Source organism: Pteronotus mesoamericanus, unplaced genomic scaffold (genome assembly GCF_021234165.1).
Source record: "Pteronotus mesoamericanus isolate MK-2021 breed Mesoamerican mustached bat unplaced genomic scaffold, CSHL_Meso_final scaffold_705, whole genome shotgun sequence".
Taxonomy (NCBI): Eukaryota; Metazoa; Chordata; class Mammalia; order Chiroptera; family Mormoopidae; genus Pteronotus; species Pteronotus mesoamericanus.
This window is the reverse complement of record NW_026555326.1, coordinates 15097928-15116623: the sequence shown is the minus strand read 5'-3', so window position 1 is coordinate 15116623 and position 18696 is coordinate 15097928. Positions and strand designations below refer to the sequence as shown.

General features: G+C 44.2%; 1 protein-coding gene across 1 annotated transcript; it reads right to left on the bottom strand.

Moving 5' to 3' along the window:
* Positions 1-997: 997 nt before the first annotated feature.
* Positions 998-18396, bottom strand: SHE (Src homology 2 domain containing E). Its single transcript, XM_054562965.1, has 6 exons — positions 17688-18396; positions 15590-15716; positions 7689-7994; positions 6216-6372; positions 5646-5765; positions 998-4420 (listed from the first exon to the last, which is right to left on the bottom strand). The coding sequence occupies exons 1-6, from the start codon at positions 18288-18290 to the stop codon at positions 4234-4236; spliced, it is 1500 nt and encodes a 499-aa protein (XP_054418940.1). The 5' UTR covers positions 18291-18396; the 3' UTR covers positions 998-4233.
* Positions 18397-18696: the final 300 nt, after the last annotated feature.

Below are 18696 nucleotides of genomic sequence, written 5' to 3'. Positions count from 1 at the left end.
GCAATAAATATTTGTTGAATGGAATTGGAACTACAGATGCTACAAATTAAAAAAATCTTGTACTAAAGATAGAGTACATGAATGAATACACATTTAAAAAATTCTGTCAGTACTTGAAAAACAGAACGCTCTTTATTAATACAGTCATTGGGATCCAGTAAGAAAAGGTTCCTCTCAGAAATTTTAAATCGAAAATCACAAAACCCTTGGACTGCAATCTTAACTGAATAAGGAAGCAAATATTTACTAATCTCTAAATCATAATTGTAAAATGATGATTAATAACTAGAAAGATATGTTTTCCCCAAAATTAACCAAATCAGTATTTTTTGTATTTCAAAGAAGTTACAAAAATTGACTTCATTGGTGACAGTCAATATATTTGCATCTGGACTGTTTTGAGAGCCCAGTAACAAACGCCAGAACACAGACGCACCTGCTCAGTTGTAATTGTAGAACCGCTCACTAGCCGTCTTCTCACAGCACACCAGTCCTACTTTTTTTTTCACAGTAACTAAATTGGCAATATAAGTTCACGATATTTAAGGATAATAACAGTATGAATATTAACTTAATATCTTAAGCAGAATTAGGAAAAAACCTTAGTCTTTTAAAATATTTTTACACAATGTGAACTGGTCTGCTTTGTACAGCACAAGAGACTTTGCAGGCTTTAGAGACCCAGTTCATACCATTAGATCCCACAGTTATAAATATATTTTTAACTTACTCTAAAAATACAAAGCAAATCTAATTTTAGGGGCAAAAAAAGTTTCCTAACCAACACAATGCACAAAGTCAAAATCAAAGGTATCAGAAGTTCTGTGTAATTATCTGATAAGAATTGTTGAGCTTTGAAATTTTTTAAAAATTGGGAATTTTTGTTTTGTTGTACAATTCAGAATTATAATAATAATGCCAATGTTTAATTATATTGGTGATTCTTTTTTTAAATCATTTTTTATATTTCAATTACATTTGACATACAATAGATTAGTTTTGTGCATACAACCCAGTGATTAGATATTACGTATCTTACGAAGTGATCATCCCAATATGTCTCGTACCCATCAGACACCATATATAATAATTAGAATATTATTGACTATAATCTCTATGCTGTACTTTACATCCCCATGACTATTTTGTAACTACCAATTTGTACTTTTTAATCCCTTCACTTTTTTCACGCACTCTCCTCTCCTGCCCATCTGGCAACTGTCAAAATGTTTTCTGTATCTTTGAGTCTGTTTCTATTCATCTTATTCATTTTGATTTTTAGATTCAATTGATAGATATGTATTTATTGTCATTTCATTGTTTATATTTTTTATCTTTTTCCCCCCCTTCTTCTTAAAGAAGACCCTTTAACATTTCATGTAATACTGGTTTGGTGGTGATGAACTCCTTTAGCTTTTTCTTGTCTGGAAAGTTCTTTATATGTCCTTCAATTCTAAATGACAGCTTTGCTGGGTAGAGCAATTTTGGCTGTAGATCCTTGCTTTTCACTACTTTGAATATTCCTTGCCAAACCCTTCTGGCCTGCAAAGTTTTTTTTTTTTAGAGAAATCAGCTGACAGTCTTATGGGAACTCCCTTGTAGTTAACTGCTTTTCTCTTGCTGCTTTTAAGATTCTTGCTTTGTCTTTAACCTTTTACATTTTAATTATGATGTGTCTTGGTGTGGGCCTCTTTGGGTTCATCTTGTTTGGGACTCTCTTCATTTCCTGGACTTGTATGTCTATTTCCTTCACCAGGTTAGGGACGTTTTATGTCATTATTGTTTCAAATAGGTTTTCAATTTCTTACTCTCCTTTCAGCACCCCCATGATGTGAACACTGGCATGCCTGAAGTTGTCCCACAGGATCCTTACACTGCCCTTATTTTTTTTTAGTTTTTTTCTTCCTTATATTCCAAATCGCTGATTTGGTTCTCTGCTTTATCTACTCTGAGTCCCTGTATGTTATTCTTCATTTCATTTAGTGCATCCTCCATTCTGACTGGTTATTTTTTCATGGTTTCCATGTTTTTTTTAATGCCGTTTAAGTTCTAAGTTCATTGAACATCCTTATAACCAGTATTTTGAACTCCCATTTGGTACATTGCTTATTTCCATTTTACTTAGTTCTTGTTTTTTTGTTTTGTTCTTTCACTTGGGACATGTTACTCCATTTCCTCGTTTTGGCAGCTTCCCATATTTGCTTCTATACATTAGGTAGAGCTGCTATGTCTCCCAGGCTTGGTAGAGTGGCCTAGTGCAGTAGGTGTCATGTAGGGTCCAGTGGCACAGCCTCCCTGTTCACCTGAGCTGGGCACTCCAGGTATGCCTTAGCCCCATGTGTGCACTGTGTACACCCTCCTGTTGTAGTTGAGCCTTGATTGCCGTTGGCATGTCAATAGGAGAGACTTACCGCCAGGCTGATTAGCTGCAAGGACTAGCTGCGACCACCATGAAGGATCAGCTATGCAGGGCCCCACCCCATGGAGCAGGACTTACCTCAATAGGGCTCTGGCACCTACTGAGTCTGCCCCTTGAGTGTGTTGCTTGTGAAGATGGTTTGGTGGTGCTTTGATGTGGTGTGAAGCTGTCTACTGGATGCAATGGCTGTGGGGCCTCGTGGCATGAGCTACAAAGTGATCTAGAGACAGCTGCAGCTTGTGCTGGGCTTGGAGGGCCCAGGAGATGCCAAGCTGTGAATAAAGGCTGCCTGCTACTAGTGCCAGGCCTGGAGCAAATCAGCAAGAGGTATGGGCACAAGGCTAGCCGTTGATTGAGAAATTTTAAGAAAGTCTGAAGCATGAGCCAAGACAGCCCATTCATACGGAAAAGTCACAGGAAACAGCTTGGGTGGGCCCACCTGCTGGGTGGGGCAAGGTCTCAGGGAATCACCAGGGCAGCGCACACAGTGATAGGTTGATGCAGACTCAGATATGGGGGGAGGTCTCAGCAAAGGAACAACGGCCTCTGCCAGCACTTCTGTCTGGGAGAAAGCTACCCCTCCAGACCTCTCTCTCATGCCAGATAATTCTGTTCCTCCCCATATGTCCCTGGTACCCTTTGAGCTGTTGCCTCAGCACCGGAGCTTAGAGAGAATGAGTCCAAATAAGTCTATGTAGAGGCCCTTTAATTGGAACTGCTTGGGACCCTAGAAGCCCTCTGCCTCTCTGAGCTAATCCCCGCTGGTTTTTACAGCCAGAAATTATGGGGACCTCTCCTCCTGGCACTGGAACCCTGGGCTGCGGGGCAGGTGTGCGGTTGGGACCCGCTGCTCTTCAAGGGGACCCCCATAGCTGAGACATCCCTTCCAATTTTTATCCACCACATGTGGCTGTGGGACCAGCCTGTTCACATCTCTGCTCCTCCTACCAGTCTCGATGTGGCTTCTTCTTTATATCCTTACTTGTAGGACTTCTGTTCATCTAGGCAGTTCTGAACAATAGCTGTTTTGTAGTTTAATTGTAATTCTGATGTGGTCATGGGAGGATGCGAGTACCACATTTACCTATGCCGCCATCTTAACTGGAAGCCTATATTGGTGATTCTTAAATCATCCTTCCTATTTATGCTTACATTACTGACTTGCTGAAATGATGAAAAAGCTCAGAGATAGAGAAAGCACAAATTTTCTTAGAAGGCTGACCAACAAAATAATCCTTATGGTCAGACCTTAAAGTTGTGGATTTTCATGGATTGTGAAGCTAAACTAGGCCACTCAAGAAAGACAGCTTTCTCTAAGGTCCACTATTCACTTATTCTCTCCTGTTCAGCCTTTTGTATAAGAAGGGGTCCAATATTATAGGTTCTTCTTGTCCACCTGACCATTTTTTGCTGTCTTATGTAAAAGCCAAGTATGTTTGTGTTGGTTTGTCTAAAGACCAGGTATTCCCGGTAACAATTAGCACATTTCTGGAGAACTTTAATATTCCTGGACTCCTGACTTAGCCTGCTGAGGGCCACACCCCAAATAGAACACCCTCATCCAGGGAGTGGAGGCAATTGGTAAATTATGATTTCTTATTGTAGAATTAACTTAGCAGGGAGAAAAGGGACAGGTCAATAACCAAGAATCATGGAATGGATTCAAGCCCAAAGATTTTTTGACTTATTAATGAAGACCCCCACTTCCTACCAATTATTACGGCGCAGTCCAGCCTTGTCCCCTGAGATGCTGGTTGAATGCTGATGCCTTCATAGGCGTGAGAGGCCCAGCCAGGGCTTTTGGTGGCTGAACCTTAGTGTAGCTTGTTGTGCACGGGATAGAGTAAGGTCATGTGTTCTGCCCCCTTGAAAGGCAACTTCTCATTGGAGTAATAGTGTACCACTTCAGGGATGCTGTCAAAGACTGCGCTCGTCTGGTTCAGTGTGTACTTGTTGTCTTTGGTCTGAGCCACTATGATGTGGACACATCCTTGACTCGTCCTGGAACAAAACAAAAATCAAGGAGGGAGACATGAATGAGTGAACAGAAAGATCCCTCTCTACTAAAAACCCTAGCTAGATTCACAGGCAGACAGGTTCTTACCCATTCCTGGAATTCTTATAAAAAAAAATGCAGCCCTCGATAAATGGATGTCATCTTTGAGTTGTTTATCCTCAGTACACACAAGTCATCAGATACCAGACAAAAAAACCAAACACCAAAAAGAAGTCCAGTCCCTCCTGGCCCCCAAATTGCCAACCTAGTGCTTAAGCCCAAGTATGAGATCACTAAGATAAGGTTTAAATTCATGCTCTTCATCACAGCTAAAAGGACATGTTTTCCTCCTTCTTTCCTCCCCAAAGACTACATTAAGAATAATAATTTAAAAAACTGTTTCCTCCTCCCCCTCCCTTCCCCTCCACCTCAATCTGGAAAGACTGTTCCTGGTTCTATAAAATGACAGCTGGCACTGAAGGCTCAAAGATCTAATCCGTGAGCACCAGTTTCAGAAACACAGCAAAGCTATTCCTGGTATTGTATATCTGGTGGCCTATCCCGTTTTCGGAGCCATACTGCTCAAACACCCTCCCGCCCCAACCTCTTTTCCCCTCTAGTCTGATTGTTTCAGCTGCAGGGGCTCAGCTTCCTCAGGAAGGAAATGCTGTTAGGGAGCTTGACAATGATCCTTCAATATAGCACCACTGAACTCGTGCAGCAATGAGAATTTCCATGATTCAAGCTCCACCAGGCCTACCAGGCAAAAATGAATGTTCTGTGTACAGTCAGACAAGAGGATAATAGCAAGTCAGCATTTCCTTCTTCACCAGAAGAAGCTGGTATCAGAATTGACTTGGCATTTGAACAATCAAGGGATCTAATTTATTAAAATCCCAAAACACTAGGGAGTAAAAGAAGAACGACTAAAGTATCCTGTACAATACTATTCTTTTTATCAAGAGTTATTTCTCTGGTGAGAGGACCTACTTTAGATCTGGTAATATAAGGTAGAAATTGACTAATGTACAAAACCAATTTTGTATTCTAATCAGAGCATTTCCTATTCCATTGTCCAAGCAAATGCACCTTGTTTTCTGGCAATATATGCCCCTGCGGACCATCTTGAAATGGTCACGTAACCATGATAGGAAAGACTAACATGGTGCAACCCCCCTCCCATGCCCTGCCCCTGTACCCAAATGGGAGGCGTGAAGCTGCCACACTCACTTTAGTGCAATGGAGTACCTACTGGTCCCCGATTCGCTGTTTCGAACCAGGTAACCAGCTTCTTTGCAGGGCTGTAGTCGACTCTCAGCCTCAGCACGAGTGATGGCACCATGATACCAACTGAAAAATGGAGTTGGGGAAGACACCACAAGCATCAAAGCAGAAATACAGACAGGACCTTATTCCATAAAGCGTTACTTGAAATGCACTTCTGGTAGATGCTCCACAGCCTGAACTAGATCCTGCTTCACATTCAGAAAAGACAAAATGCAGCTTTGGGGAATCCTGGATCACGAAACCTCTCAATCATACAAGAGCGAGCTACCCGGGCTAGTGTCATTTAAAAAGTTTTCACTCTATACAGGGGCATGAAATTTAAACTCAGGCTCTTGGGATGCAGTACACTTTCCATTCTGCAGAGGTGCACTGGGCTTTGAAAGTGGGTTTTCATTAATAAACCCACCCAGACAAGTGTTCATGAGCAATTAATAATCATGTAAAATGGGCCAGTGCTCCCCCTACTCCCAGACTACGGATGACCTGCCAGCTACTGCTGTGCGGGAAACTCACGGCTGCTTCTCCAGCGGCAGGGCTGGATCCACTCTTTCCCCCTCACTGTGGTCAGGGAGCGCTGGCTTCAAGATCTTCGGGGTCCAGCTCTTCTGTCGGTGGTGCTGCCTCGCCGTCTCCTCCTTTGTGGAAGGTCGCTCAGAGCCTTCAAACTGAACTGGAAGGAAGGCTCCATTTAACATCAGAGGCCCCTGAGGTGAACCACATCAACTTCAAAGAAAAAAAAACCCTGTCTGCCTCAGCTTAGGAAAGGAGCTGTTTCCCCTCCAACTAGAGGTAACATTCTACAAATACCCTGGGATAGCTGTGCTCCCGCTGTCTTTGATATCTGATCACACTGCAAGCATCCAGACAGCTACTTTTTCTGTGACATAATCATCATTGTAAAGCAGTTTTATAGTATGAGAGGAAACCACTTCAGTATATTTCAGCATGTACTTTAAAAAGAAACTCTAAGTTGTAGTATATTTAGAGTAAAAGACTAAACATAGTTACAGGTGATGATTCCTTGCAAGAGTATGTTTCATTCTATGAAATCAAGAGAATAGTTTTTACTATGAAATAATAAAACAAAAAGAAAACCAACTGTGAAACAGAAAGTAACTACTGAATATTGCCTGACAGATGCCATGACACAGACTGGATAGAACAGAGAGAGCGCGAGCAGCAGCAGGTGCCCGACAGAGATCTGTGAAAAGCAAGACTAGGGGAAAACTCACACTGACCGAAGGCTTGCTATCAGAAGTATTACTTTCTCTGTTCACCCTCCCCATTAGCTAGACATTTAATCACAAACTGGGTTTTACTATTGGAGGGAAAAGACATCCCTAACTTTAAAAATCAAAGGCAAAAGAAATTATGTGGTCAGTCAAGTAGAAAAACTACGTCCTGGGGGAAGCAGGAGAGTGAATTACCTTTAATAACTCCTGACAACCTATTACCTTCCTCGTAAGTTATTTTAAAAATTCATACTTAAGAATTGATTCCTATAGGATTTTTGACCAAAAGGCAATTAAAAAAAAAAGCTTCATTCAGCTTTCTGACCATCTCTACCTGTAATCCATTTGATGTCATTTTATAAATAGAGATTTTAACGGGTTTGAGGAGGAGCACCAAGAAAGAGTTACAAAAGATGTAAGCAATTAGTGGTGATCAAGTAAGGTTTTCCAATAGTCACTGAAGGCATTTCCAAAAACAGTTGTGCACTGTAAAGAGAAAGGAAAATAAAGATGCCCAGAAAGATGAAAGAGAAATGCAATATTCAGGGCTCCTCTTCAGTTCTGGTCTTCCAACCAGGCCAATTCTCGTTTGCCCCTACCAAACTCCTAGGAAGAAGAGACCTGCGGTTGAGGAAGTGAAAACCGTGGCGCTGGCTGATAGGTCCAGAGGGCGCAGGCCTCGCAGCAGGGCAGCAGAGGGCGCAGGGGCCCTCCCTCACCTGACGCTGTCTCCTCACCGGACAGCGCCCCTCACCTGACAGCGCCCGCACGATCTGCTCCTTCTTCCACTCCCACGGCTGCTCGTACTCGGCCGCGGGCCGCTCGTCGTCCTCGGGCAGCCGGCCGTGCGCGTCCGGGGGCCGCGCCTTCCGCTCGGCGCCTCCGTCGGCCGGCTCGTAGGGCGTGTCGTACAGCTGCGGCGGCTTCCCCAGCAGGTCCTTGGAGCTCCGTCTCTTGGCCAGCGCCTCGGGTTTCACGCCCGTCTCTCCAGGCTCACAGGGGCTGTCGAGCAGCTGAAGGGCCTTCACCAGGGGGTCTTTGGAACCACGGCGTCTAATTTCTGCAAAACACGCAGCACACACAACACCTTGAAAGAAATGTGTCACGGAAGGCTGGTAATTAACTGAATTCCCTCTTCCCTTCGGGCTGTCTGTGTGGCAGAAGGTGGCAGAGACCGCCAACATTGTTCCTTAAGGGCCAGTTACTTCCCAGCTGAAGGAAGGAGCCAGATAATGGGTTCAAGTCATAGGATTAGGGATCTCGTCTGAAGACAGGGGTGCGCGTCTGGGGGCAGCCTGCGGTCTGTGAGAGCAGAAGTGTTCCGCGGGTACTGGTTCTGAGTATGGTTCACCTGCAGAGTTTTTACATGTGTCAGGAAGCTGAGATGAAAGTATTTTAATAAAAATCGACGGAGTGTTTACTATCTTCAAAGTTTTGGACAGTAGAGTTCTTGCGCTCTAGGTGGTTTCAGTACAGTGGGGGAAGCCAGACACATTCACAAATAACACCTGGCAGGCCAATAATTGCAGCATAAGTAAAAGAGTGTCATGGGGGAAAAACAGTAATGGTAACAGCAGCTAACACTGATCGATGGTATACTATGCATTAAGCACTATTCTAAGCACACTGTATTTTTCATAGCCCCTCTATGAGATGGGTACAATTAGTTCCCCAATATTAGAAAAACCTGAGGCACAGAGAGTTTAAGGAAATTGCCCAAACCTTTAGGTGGCAAAGCCTAGATTCCAAAGCAGGAAGTTGGTCTCCAGAAGCCATATTCTTCACCACTACAATTGGATTGACTCCAAGTGGAAGAGAAATGGAAGATGAGTTGACTTTGATAGAGAAGGTCATTTCCAGTGGAGGAAGCTGCATGAGTGAAGATATGGAGGTGGGAACCATAAAGGGCTTGTTCCCAGAAAGGGGAGTTGAGAGATAAGTTCAAAGGACAGAGGCCAGGAGAGGGGAGAAGTGGTGGGAAAAGAAGCCGGAAGGCTAGGCAAGCCAGGGCACCAAAGTGTAGAAGTTGTAAAGGCAAGGATGCACTGGAAAATCATTATTGTTTTTTTTTTTTTTAACAGGTAATAACAGTTACATTTTTGTTTTGTTAGAAGATAACTCCAACACAGTATACAGGATGGAATAAGCCAGAATGATATGGTCTGGACTGAGGCACAGAAATAGATGCAAAAAACCTGATGCAAATCAACCAACCAGCCAACCACAGTGGGAAGAAATCAGAAGTGTCTCGGGACTGACCAGCTTGGGGCTCAGAAGCCGGGGCAGGTAGAGTTAAAGATGCCTCGAGTGTGGATAACCAGAGCTGATGATAAGACCAACCGACGCATTATGGGGTTCTTCTAAATGCCCGTCAGGAAGCCTTCAATCTGCACAGCCAAGGATGACTTTTCTAAACACAAACATCTCATCTCATCACTTAACACCCCGTAAACTCTCAGCCGTCTACCTAAAAGGTACAGACTGCTCGACACGGCATGGGAGGCCTTCTGTGACTGGATCACTGTCTCCCTCTCCAATTTCTTCTCTCAACACTACCCTTCTTATCCCTCTGCGATCCAATTCTTTGTTCCAACCAAATGGAACTTGCAAAGTGCCCTGAGCACTACACTGCTGTATGCCCACTAGCGTCTGGGTGATCTTCCACCCTTGAAATCTAGCCTAGCATCTCTTCCTCCAATTCCCCACCTCTCCCGGGTACCGACACTTCGCCAGCCCGTTCTCAGCTCGCACTTATCCCATCATACGGGTTTATTTGTTGCTCTGTCTGTAGTTCCAAATTGGTGGAGATTGCCAGGGCCGGGCCCACCACTGTCTTGTTTATATTGTAGGACACACAGTTGTGCTAAATAATAATTGGATGGATGGGAAGAGAAAGAGAGGTAGGAGCTTTAGAACTTCTCTGAGCGGGTGACAACATAGACCAAGAGCTCAGCAGAGAGATGAAGGTCAAAGTTATATGTCAAGGAGTTACTCACAAATGAATTGTTGTTAGTACTGTGAGAGTGAAAGGGGGCAGATTGATACGAGGATCAAAGGTAGGATCTGGGACTTCTCCAGTTAAGGGTGAATGGAAGAAGACATGCCAGCAAAGGCACCTGAGAAGAAGTGGTCAGGTAAGGAGGCAAGGCCATTGAAACCAAGGAAAGTGAGAATTTCTACAGGTAAAATGGGCATGGAGACACTCCATGAAGAAGAATCATTGACTCAATAAGACTTTTATAATGAGGACAACAAATGAAACATTCAAAAGAAAAGTTACTAAAATCATGACACTAAATTAGAAAGGACAAAATTTATTGACAGGGCTAGGTTATAATTCTGCTGGATAGGAGTCCCTGATGGCACTTCATTGGAATCACCTGGCGAGCTTTAGCAACCATGGATGCCTGCGTCCTCCCACCAGAGGCCCTGATTTAATTGGTCTGGGGTACCACGTGGGACTGAGAGGTGCAAAAGCTCCCACAGGGGATTCTAATGAGAAGCTAAGTCTGAGGACTCCCACGCCTCCTGGGTGCCCTGGCTCCCTCTCAGTTCTTCCTGCCCTCCAGAGCTCATCTTGTCACTGGAGCCCTGCCCCAAAAGGGTTCTCCTGTGTCTAACCCTGGGAGCTGGGAGCAGAATGGGAGTGCTGGAGGAACCGTCCCTGCCCCCAGGCCAGGAAAGGTGCCTGGGGTTGTCTGAGGTCTCCTGCATCTCCGGCCCAAGCCTCTTGACTTTCAATCCAACAGCTTTTTTCCTTCATTGCTTATTCTAGATGGAGTTATGGAAAAATAAGAAACAAAAACATACTCTGCTCTTGGTTCAATTAAGATAAGGCTGGAGTTCTTTAAAAGGAAAGAGAAAACACAAAGGAATTCATAGGATGGATTTGGAATTTTTGAAGTTTCTGATCGAAACCTCAGTTTGCCCTCAGTTTAGTCTGGCATGGCCTGGGGAACCTTCCCCAAGGTCTTCGCCTCACTTCTTTCCCAGGTGAACTAAATGCAAAAGAACTGATTGCAACCTTAAGATAGGAGTCCTACTCACAAGAAAATTTCAATAAATTTGTGTTAAAATGGTGTACAGTGATTAGAATCCTGCATTTTTATTACAGGTGTTTTGAGTTTTTACTTTTGAGCTGAGATCCTTGCGCTTCTGTTTTAGGCAGTCTGCGCTCACAGGGCTCTGGGAAAGACACTGGGGAGTGTACAGCTGAGGGTGTCCCTTCCTGGGATGGTCCTAGAGTGGGGCAAAATCTGCAGTTTTATCATCTTTTTCAACAATGTTTAATTAGGGGAAAAAAGGGCTTGGGTGCAGGGCCCCTCCGCCCCTTCAAGGGAAGTAACCTTCCAGTTCATTCCAACACCTGGCTGCCCCCAATCGGAGGCGCCATAGAAACAGAAACAATCGTGGGGCTGCAAGCCGACCCTTCCTGCAGGGAGAATAGCCCCTGACGTGCAGAGCTGGCTCTGAGAGGAAACGAGCCTGAGAAGGAGGAAATGGCCAGAGGAAGCTACGCCCTGGCTCTGCCGATAGAGGCCATTTACATGGCAGACAACAGAATGCGGCCACAGGCTGCAGATAAACACCCATCTGCAGCTGAAACCCGGGCCTGACCTGCACCAGCTAACATGACAGTGTGAAACAGCATGGGCTGAAATCTTCCTTCCCGACTGCAGCTCTGGCTGTGCATAATCATGCCACTTAGATTTAAAAACATAGCAGAAGACTAAGACTTCCTTTAACTAAATTAATTGTAGTTATCAATTGTTATTCCTCTAATTGTCCAGAATTGTCTTTGAAAATGGAGTTCTCTCTCTGAAGTGTCTACATAATGGCTATATTCACTGGTTGTGCAGGTACTAGCATGTTATACCTAGTACCTCAGTGAAGCCTCAGGATAGGGTGAGGGACGCATTATCCCATTTTCCCAGGTGGATAAACTGAGGCTGTGCAGCACTCAATGGGGGCGCCATTTAGCACTGACTCCAGAGCTTTCGTTATCATTCCTCACTTTATGCCCCAATGATCACATGTAAAACTTTAATTATGATTTTCATAATGTACTTTTTCCCCTAATATATTGCATAATGTTTTCAAAACTAAAACTAGAATCAGAAAAAGGCCTGTTAGGTAACTGGTAACCCTACCCACATCTTTTATCAGTGCTTGAGCTTTTGATTTAAAATTACTTTAACATTTTCTGAACAAAAACATATATAATTCAGAAGCCCTGAAATTTAAGTTTAACAAGGAAAGTATAGACAAATTTAAATAAATAAAAAATAGCCTTCTATTAATATTTTTTCAAAGTGGTTAAATTTTTAAATGGAGACTTGAACAATGAAATTGTCTTTTAAATTTCACTATTTAAACAAACCAACAAAACCATTTGGAGGCAAAAATTAAAAAAATTGAAAACCACTTGCGACTGGAACTCCGTTAACTAAAACCAAAGGTCGTTGAATGACCTGGTATCTCCACTCGCATAATCTGGACAAGTTATTGAATCTTCTGAACCTTGGTTTCTTCAACTGTAACACAGAGATGTCTAGGACCCACTTTTCAGGGCTGTGGGGTTTAGTGAGGCAATTTGGCAAGCCTGGCACTTAGCATTCGTGTGATACCAGTTGTGGAAGGAATTACGCTACTGAACGATGGCTCTTAGGGAGCTTCTAAAAACCCTTTCAATGCTTAAGTTTTAATTTGGTGGCTACAACCCAAAATGCTACATTATTCAAAATATCTCTACTAATTATTTAGCTATAATAATCCCGCTAATTTATCAAAAACAAAGAAGTTTACACTATTATTGCCTTGTACTCATACTATCTTTTTATGAACAATTCTTTGAATAAATCTAAGTGAGAATTTCTTCATAAATTTATAAATTTTTAGTCTTTAAAAGGTAAGAGCAAAGTCTTGGAAGAGATTGAGGGAGCCTGGGTCCCAGTTATTTGGCCACAGGAAAGTACTAATGCCTCTTAATTTCTGTGTCTTATTCTGTTCCCTGAAGCTGACAGTGTTTCTTAATTCTCTACTTCATGACACCACACCTTTCTTTAAAACTTTTTTTTTTTTTTTTTGCTGATGACACTATTACAGATGTCCCCCCAACCACACTTTTCAATGACATATTTTCTTCTGTATTGGTGTTAGGTTTGTTAGTCCCTTGGGCTGTGAGGTCCAGAAGGACAAGGGTCACGTGGTTTTGTTCCCTGTATGCTCAGACCCCAGCATAGGGCCTGGTACATGGTAAAGAAATACTTGTCGGATGTTATACTATAAGATCATGAACAGTGTTATATACCCCCCAGGTTCTGCTAAAATCAGACATGTTGTTTCCACTTCACAGGCACTAAAAAGGCAGGACAGGTTGAGGGCCCCAGAGTTAAATCATTCATTAGCACCGTCTCCTTCTCCTACAGAAATACTGAAATGAACTAAAAAGAAATCCCTAACATTTCTCAAGAAATATGGGACATTCCTGAACCTGGACTTGACAACAAATCACAAGGAGCAAAACGAACAAAAAAAGTAAAATGTTAAAAAAAACAAACCAGCAGCAAATCTTTTATTCCCAGCTTCCGATAAACTCACTTCCTGTTATTCTGTCCAGCTGTGTAACCTATGGGTAAAATAAGAGGTATATTCTCTACACTGATTGAGAAAGTGCTTTTTAACATATATATTTACATGGAGAAACTTTAAAACTCACCAATATTTTTTAAAAGAGCAAAGAAAAAGCCTAGTCATTTAAAAAAATAATTTATATTTTTAATAAAACTTAAATTTATTCTCCAATTAATTAATTCCATATTTCTAAATGAACTTATTCATGTAAGTGATTTAAAGCAGAGCCTGGAACTCAATAAATGCTTGAATATTAAATGCTTGCTATTAGTATTATTATACTTATTTCATGTTGGACAATTTTGACTTTTCACTATAACCCTCTTTGTGAGTCTCCGTGGAAAGATGCCTTACTTACCGGTAAAGTTTAAAGAGCTTTGGCATGCATCATTTCATATGTCTTGGGGCAACCTTGTGTAGGAAGCAGAGCACCCCATCTGGAATGGGAAGATCAGAGTTCTAATTTCTGCTCTGTCTCTTAAAAAGTCTTGTGAGCATAGGCAAGTTAGAATCTCTGATCTTGTAACAAGGGGATAGTATTGGAGTCCCCTAGTTTAGAGAGTTTTGTGGGGATTACTTAGAAAAATAAGATAATATTCATTTTTAAAAAGCACAGTACTTTCCCTACTATCAGTGCGGCTCCACGAATAAACAGCTGGGCTAGTTTAGATAAACTATTTATTCCAGTCAAAAAGAAAGAGAAGAATAAAAACCAAAGGACAAAGAAAGGTGAATCGAAAGTAAGCATTTTTTAAAGAATCTTTTTCCTCAATTTATGTGAAAGTAATTCTTTCCCCCTACTTCTTTCAAGCCTCCAATATTTTTTCAAATTCTGACTAAGTTCATTTTCACTTCCTTTCATTCACAGATTTCATTAGAGGTCACAGTCCAGTGACCTTCAGGGTCACAGCCTGGCCAGGGTACACCCTCCGCAAACCCAAGCCTTATCTCTGCAAGCAGAACGCAGGAAACAGAGCAGTGCTTTCCTGTGGCAGCTCGTTTTCATTCTGAAGCCTGTCTTGACCCTTCAGGGTGCTGCTGTTACCCTTCTGCTCAACTCTCCTGAGACTAAGCTTATGGAGTCTGAGCCTGACAGCTTTTCAATCTGTTTTTAAACAGGAGATGCAGACTTTAATGTGTGACCAATTATTAACGTCTTCCAGGCATGAAATCCATGACACTTAGACAAGGCTCCCTTGAGTCAGCACTTGGAAATTTCCTTTCTCATACGGATTAAAGAATGTTTAAGGAAAATTAGGCGAATAAATAATTTACTCTAATATTCATAAATAACTAGTAAATATATCATTTTAAAGTATTATTTACACCAACGTCAGAGAATTATGAATAAAAGTGAAAATATTTTTTTAAAAGGGAAAAGTTGATACCAAAAATGACAGGGTGATTGCTTAGCTCACAAGTTGGAACTGTTCCAACTTAAAAAGGTACAAGATTGTCAACCAGTTTTAGGAGGTTTGCCTTGAATGGCCTGCCTCATGCCAGTGATTGCTAATCATTCCTTAGTAATTAAATGTTTTGCTCCAATGTTGTAGAGCTTATTGAGAAATTAGTCTTCTACTATAACACAGAGGACCACGTCTTTTTGCATCTTTTAACAACTTAAAATCCTTTAAGTATGTATTATTAGTCCTTTGGTACAGATTTATGACTCCCATGATGGATGTCAAAGCTTTGAAAGTGGCCAAGAAATGTACATAAGTATCTTAAAACTAAAGATCATATTCTTAGCAAATCTGAAAATTCACTATGTAAGAGTATCATTTTATACAGTCAGAAAATCTTTAAAGACCCTTGGAAATTCTAAAATTGAAGGGTACAAACTATACAGGAAGCTAACTAGATATTTGACTTTTGTTTTGGGTCTAATTTCTATTCCTTCCAGTCAGCAGGATCTGGTTAAATTGCTTCACCCCTCTTCCCCAAATAGACAGCGGTTACTACTTGACACACTCCAGTGAGTGTGAGATTTCTGCCCCTACGAAGCAGCTCTTGGTTACAAACCCGTTATCATCTGCTGTGCGTCATATGGTTCCATGTAGCCATCGTTCTCTCCTACTCTCTCTGCATCCCTTTGACCTTTTGTCCGTTTGGCATCATATGGGTCAGCATAGTCTTCTAAAATGATGACCTGTAAAACAACCAGAGGAGAGTTGCTAAGGATTATCATGTGCCAGAATGGCAGTGGTATCAAAATGGCTACTGCCAATCTTCTGATCTAAGAAGACACCAAAATCTCCAACCAGTTCTGGATTGCTTTTGTACTTGATCATGTTATTCACCCAGCTGCACAAATATCTGATTTTTTTTTTTGTAGCATAATTGATCGTTAGCACATCTAAACTCTGCTTATCCCTAAGGCTCTTCTCACCTCCTTTTCTTCCTTAAGCAATCAAGCAGGGGTGGGTGGAAGAGAGGGGAGGATGTCTATAACTTTAGGGCATAAAAAAATGAACTGGCCTACCATCTTCCTCATGATTTTGGTCTTTTTAACGTCAGCAAGATGAGCAACATAGTCATGGTAAATCAGTCGATCACCCAGGCACCGCTGAACACCCACTAGCACTGGTTACGGAATCAAAATAGGACCAAGACCTGCTTTTTGTCCTCAAGGAATTTGTAACAGCTCTAAAGAGACAGGCTTCATAAGAAGAAATAGGTCAGAATTAAAGAGTATTGTGGGACTTCAAGGTTCAATAGTTCATAGGCAGACTTGTTCTCATAGGCTACAATCAGGTAGAGTTTTGATCCATATTTGTGTCAGAAAGCACCTGTTCTTCCCAAAATGCAAAGGGGCCTGGAAAGGTGGTGCGTGTGCTATGGTTCTGTTCGGCAGCAGCTGTGTGAACACGTGGAAGGTAGTATAAGAAACCCTTTTTCTGGGAAGAGGCCTGCTTTACAATCTCTGATTACATTCTCCAAAGAGTTCATGGAGAAGGGCCACTGGTAAACAGGGAGACGTGAGGAAGAGGCTGACACGTGGATGAGAGCCCTCCACCTGGGAGGAGATAGGGTAAGAAACTCAGACATCCAGAAGGGATGACCATGGAAATAACCAGGCAACCACTGCTGAGGACTGTAATTACCCTCACTCCCTCACGCCATTCTTTTGACTGCCCACCACTGTGCTGTGTTCTCAAAGTACAGAGCGGAACAGGAAGCATGATATGCAGCCCCTGGCAGCAAGGTGCTTATGATCCAGTCAGGCAGACTGCTAATATCTGGACCAGCTGCACGGTTCTCCCACAGTGCCCGGCACAGAGTAGGCATGCTGTAAATATTTGTGGAAAGAGTGAATGGAGGAGTGAACAGAAGTGCCCAATGCAGACACGCAGGGTCTGTGCTCCTGGCTCCTGACTCCATCCACGCGGGCAGCATGTTTGAAGCCTGGGCAAGAGTAAATTAAAGTTCCCAAGGCAGGAAATGATCATCATGGCTGGAGTCTGAAAGCTCAGTTTGAGCTCTCCTCTCTCCCGCTTTCACACAGAAGAGTGGGTTTTCTTTGTTCCATTCTGTAGCCCCTGCAGAGCCCTGTGCCCCTTGTGCTCCATGGCTGCTGCACGGCAAACGGTCATGTGCTGCATGAAAGGGCTGTAACCTTGGGGTGCTAGTGAAGCTCAGAGAAGCCCTTTACTAGGTGGAGCTTCCGAACTGGGGGTGGGGTAGGCTCGGCTGGCCAACACATTTTCTGGAGCTTTGAAGGTTACCATTTCTTATGCTCAAGAATTAAAATTACACAGTCTAGCTTTGCACCTTGCCCCCATGATGAAATTGAAATCACCCACTATCTATAAGGGGGCCAAATTGAACAAAGTAGGACCGTTTCATTCAATTACTGTTATAAACTGCTAACAAAATGAAACAGATAGGAAGTTTCTGCAAAGTTCCCCATCCCTAGAATGAGGATTTTTCAAGACTTAATAAACAAAAAACCTAATGGTTTTGAATGGCCTCTTAGGAGTCACCAAATGTTAGGGGGAAACATCCTCCCCTCTTCTGCAGCACAAGGAACCTTACCTAGGGGTTAGCAGATTCGCTATGCTCCTTCCTACTGTTTCGATTCAGTAGGGGACAGGTAGTCCAGGGGAGGTTGTAGTCTTACCGTGTCTTGCTGCTTAACAATCTTGCCCTTGTCCAGTTCAGGGCCCAGGGAGGAAGGGGAAGAGGACGCGGAGGAAGAGCTACTGGTACTGCTGCTGCTGCTACTGCTGCTCGGGTAGCTGCTCTTCCCATTCTTCTCCTGAGTGTCTACCTTGATGAGCCTGTTGATGTAGGTGCTGCATCCCGAGCTCTTGGCCGCGCCCCGGTGGGGCTCCTCCTCAGTGGCCCGAGAGTTCTTGCGGCTTTTGCCCGCGGCGGCCTGAATCAGCCCCTGTAGGCTGTCCCGGGACAGCCGGCTGTCCTTGGAGGGGCCGATGCCGGCCCTGCTACCCCCTAGCTCGGCCGCCGAGTTCTTGCGGCCCTTGCCTGTGGCGGGCCCCGCGCCGCCCGCCTCCAAGTTCTTGCGCAGTTTGCCGCCTCCACCGCCGCCGGGCTTCGCCCGCTCCGACACCGTCTTCAGGTTCAGGGGGAACTCCTTGAACCACTTGGCCGCCATGAGGGGGGCCCGGCCGGCGTGGTTCAGGAGCGTCGTGGCCGCGGAGCAGATGAGCGAGGAGGTCCAGCCCAGACACGGAAAGGCTCCAGTGGCCGGGGGCCACTGCATTCCCCGGGGCTGGGGCGCTGGAGGCCGTGACGAGGCCCTGCGACGGCTGCTCCGTGTGTCCCCGGCCGGTGTTCGCCAACGCCCGGCAGGGCGGGGCCCCTCCGGCCCGGGGCGGGGGGCCCGGGGCGCCGAGCGGGCGGGCGCGGGCCGCTGCTCCGGACACGGACGGCGACAGGGACAGCACACCGGGGCCCCGCCCGGGCTCGTCTTCAGCGCCTGCACGGCCTGGGGGCTTCCCCTGCGTTTTCCTCCCGAAGTGGGAGAGGCCCGGCCCACGGAAGCCCCGGGACAGCCCTGCCCACACTCCCAGGGACTAGAGGGCACGGAGCGGAGACGGTGGGAGTGTCCCCGGCGCCGGGACAAACGCCGGACCGACGTCGAGCTGCCCACCCCCTCCGCGCGCCCC

Excerpts from the sequence above, each read along its gene's own strand:
- SHE (XM_054562965.1), bottom strand. The coding sequence starts at position 18,290 with ATGCAGTGGCCCCCGGCCACTGGAGCCTTTCCGTGTCTGGGCTGGACC. Across the intron at positions 6,373-7,688 it reads GATCGTGCGGGCGCTGTCAG|TTCAGTTTGAAGGCTCTGAG; the intron begins GTGAGGGGCGCT and ends CCTTCCTTCCAG. Across the intron at positions 5,766-6,215 it reads CTGCCGCTGGAGAAGCAGCC|TTGGTATCATGGTGCCATCA; the intron begins GTGAGTTTCCCG and ends TCCATTTTTCAG.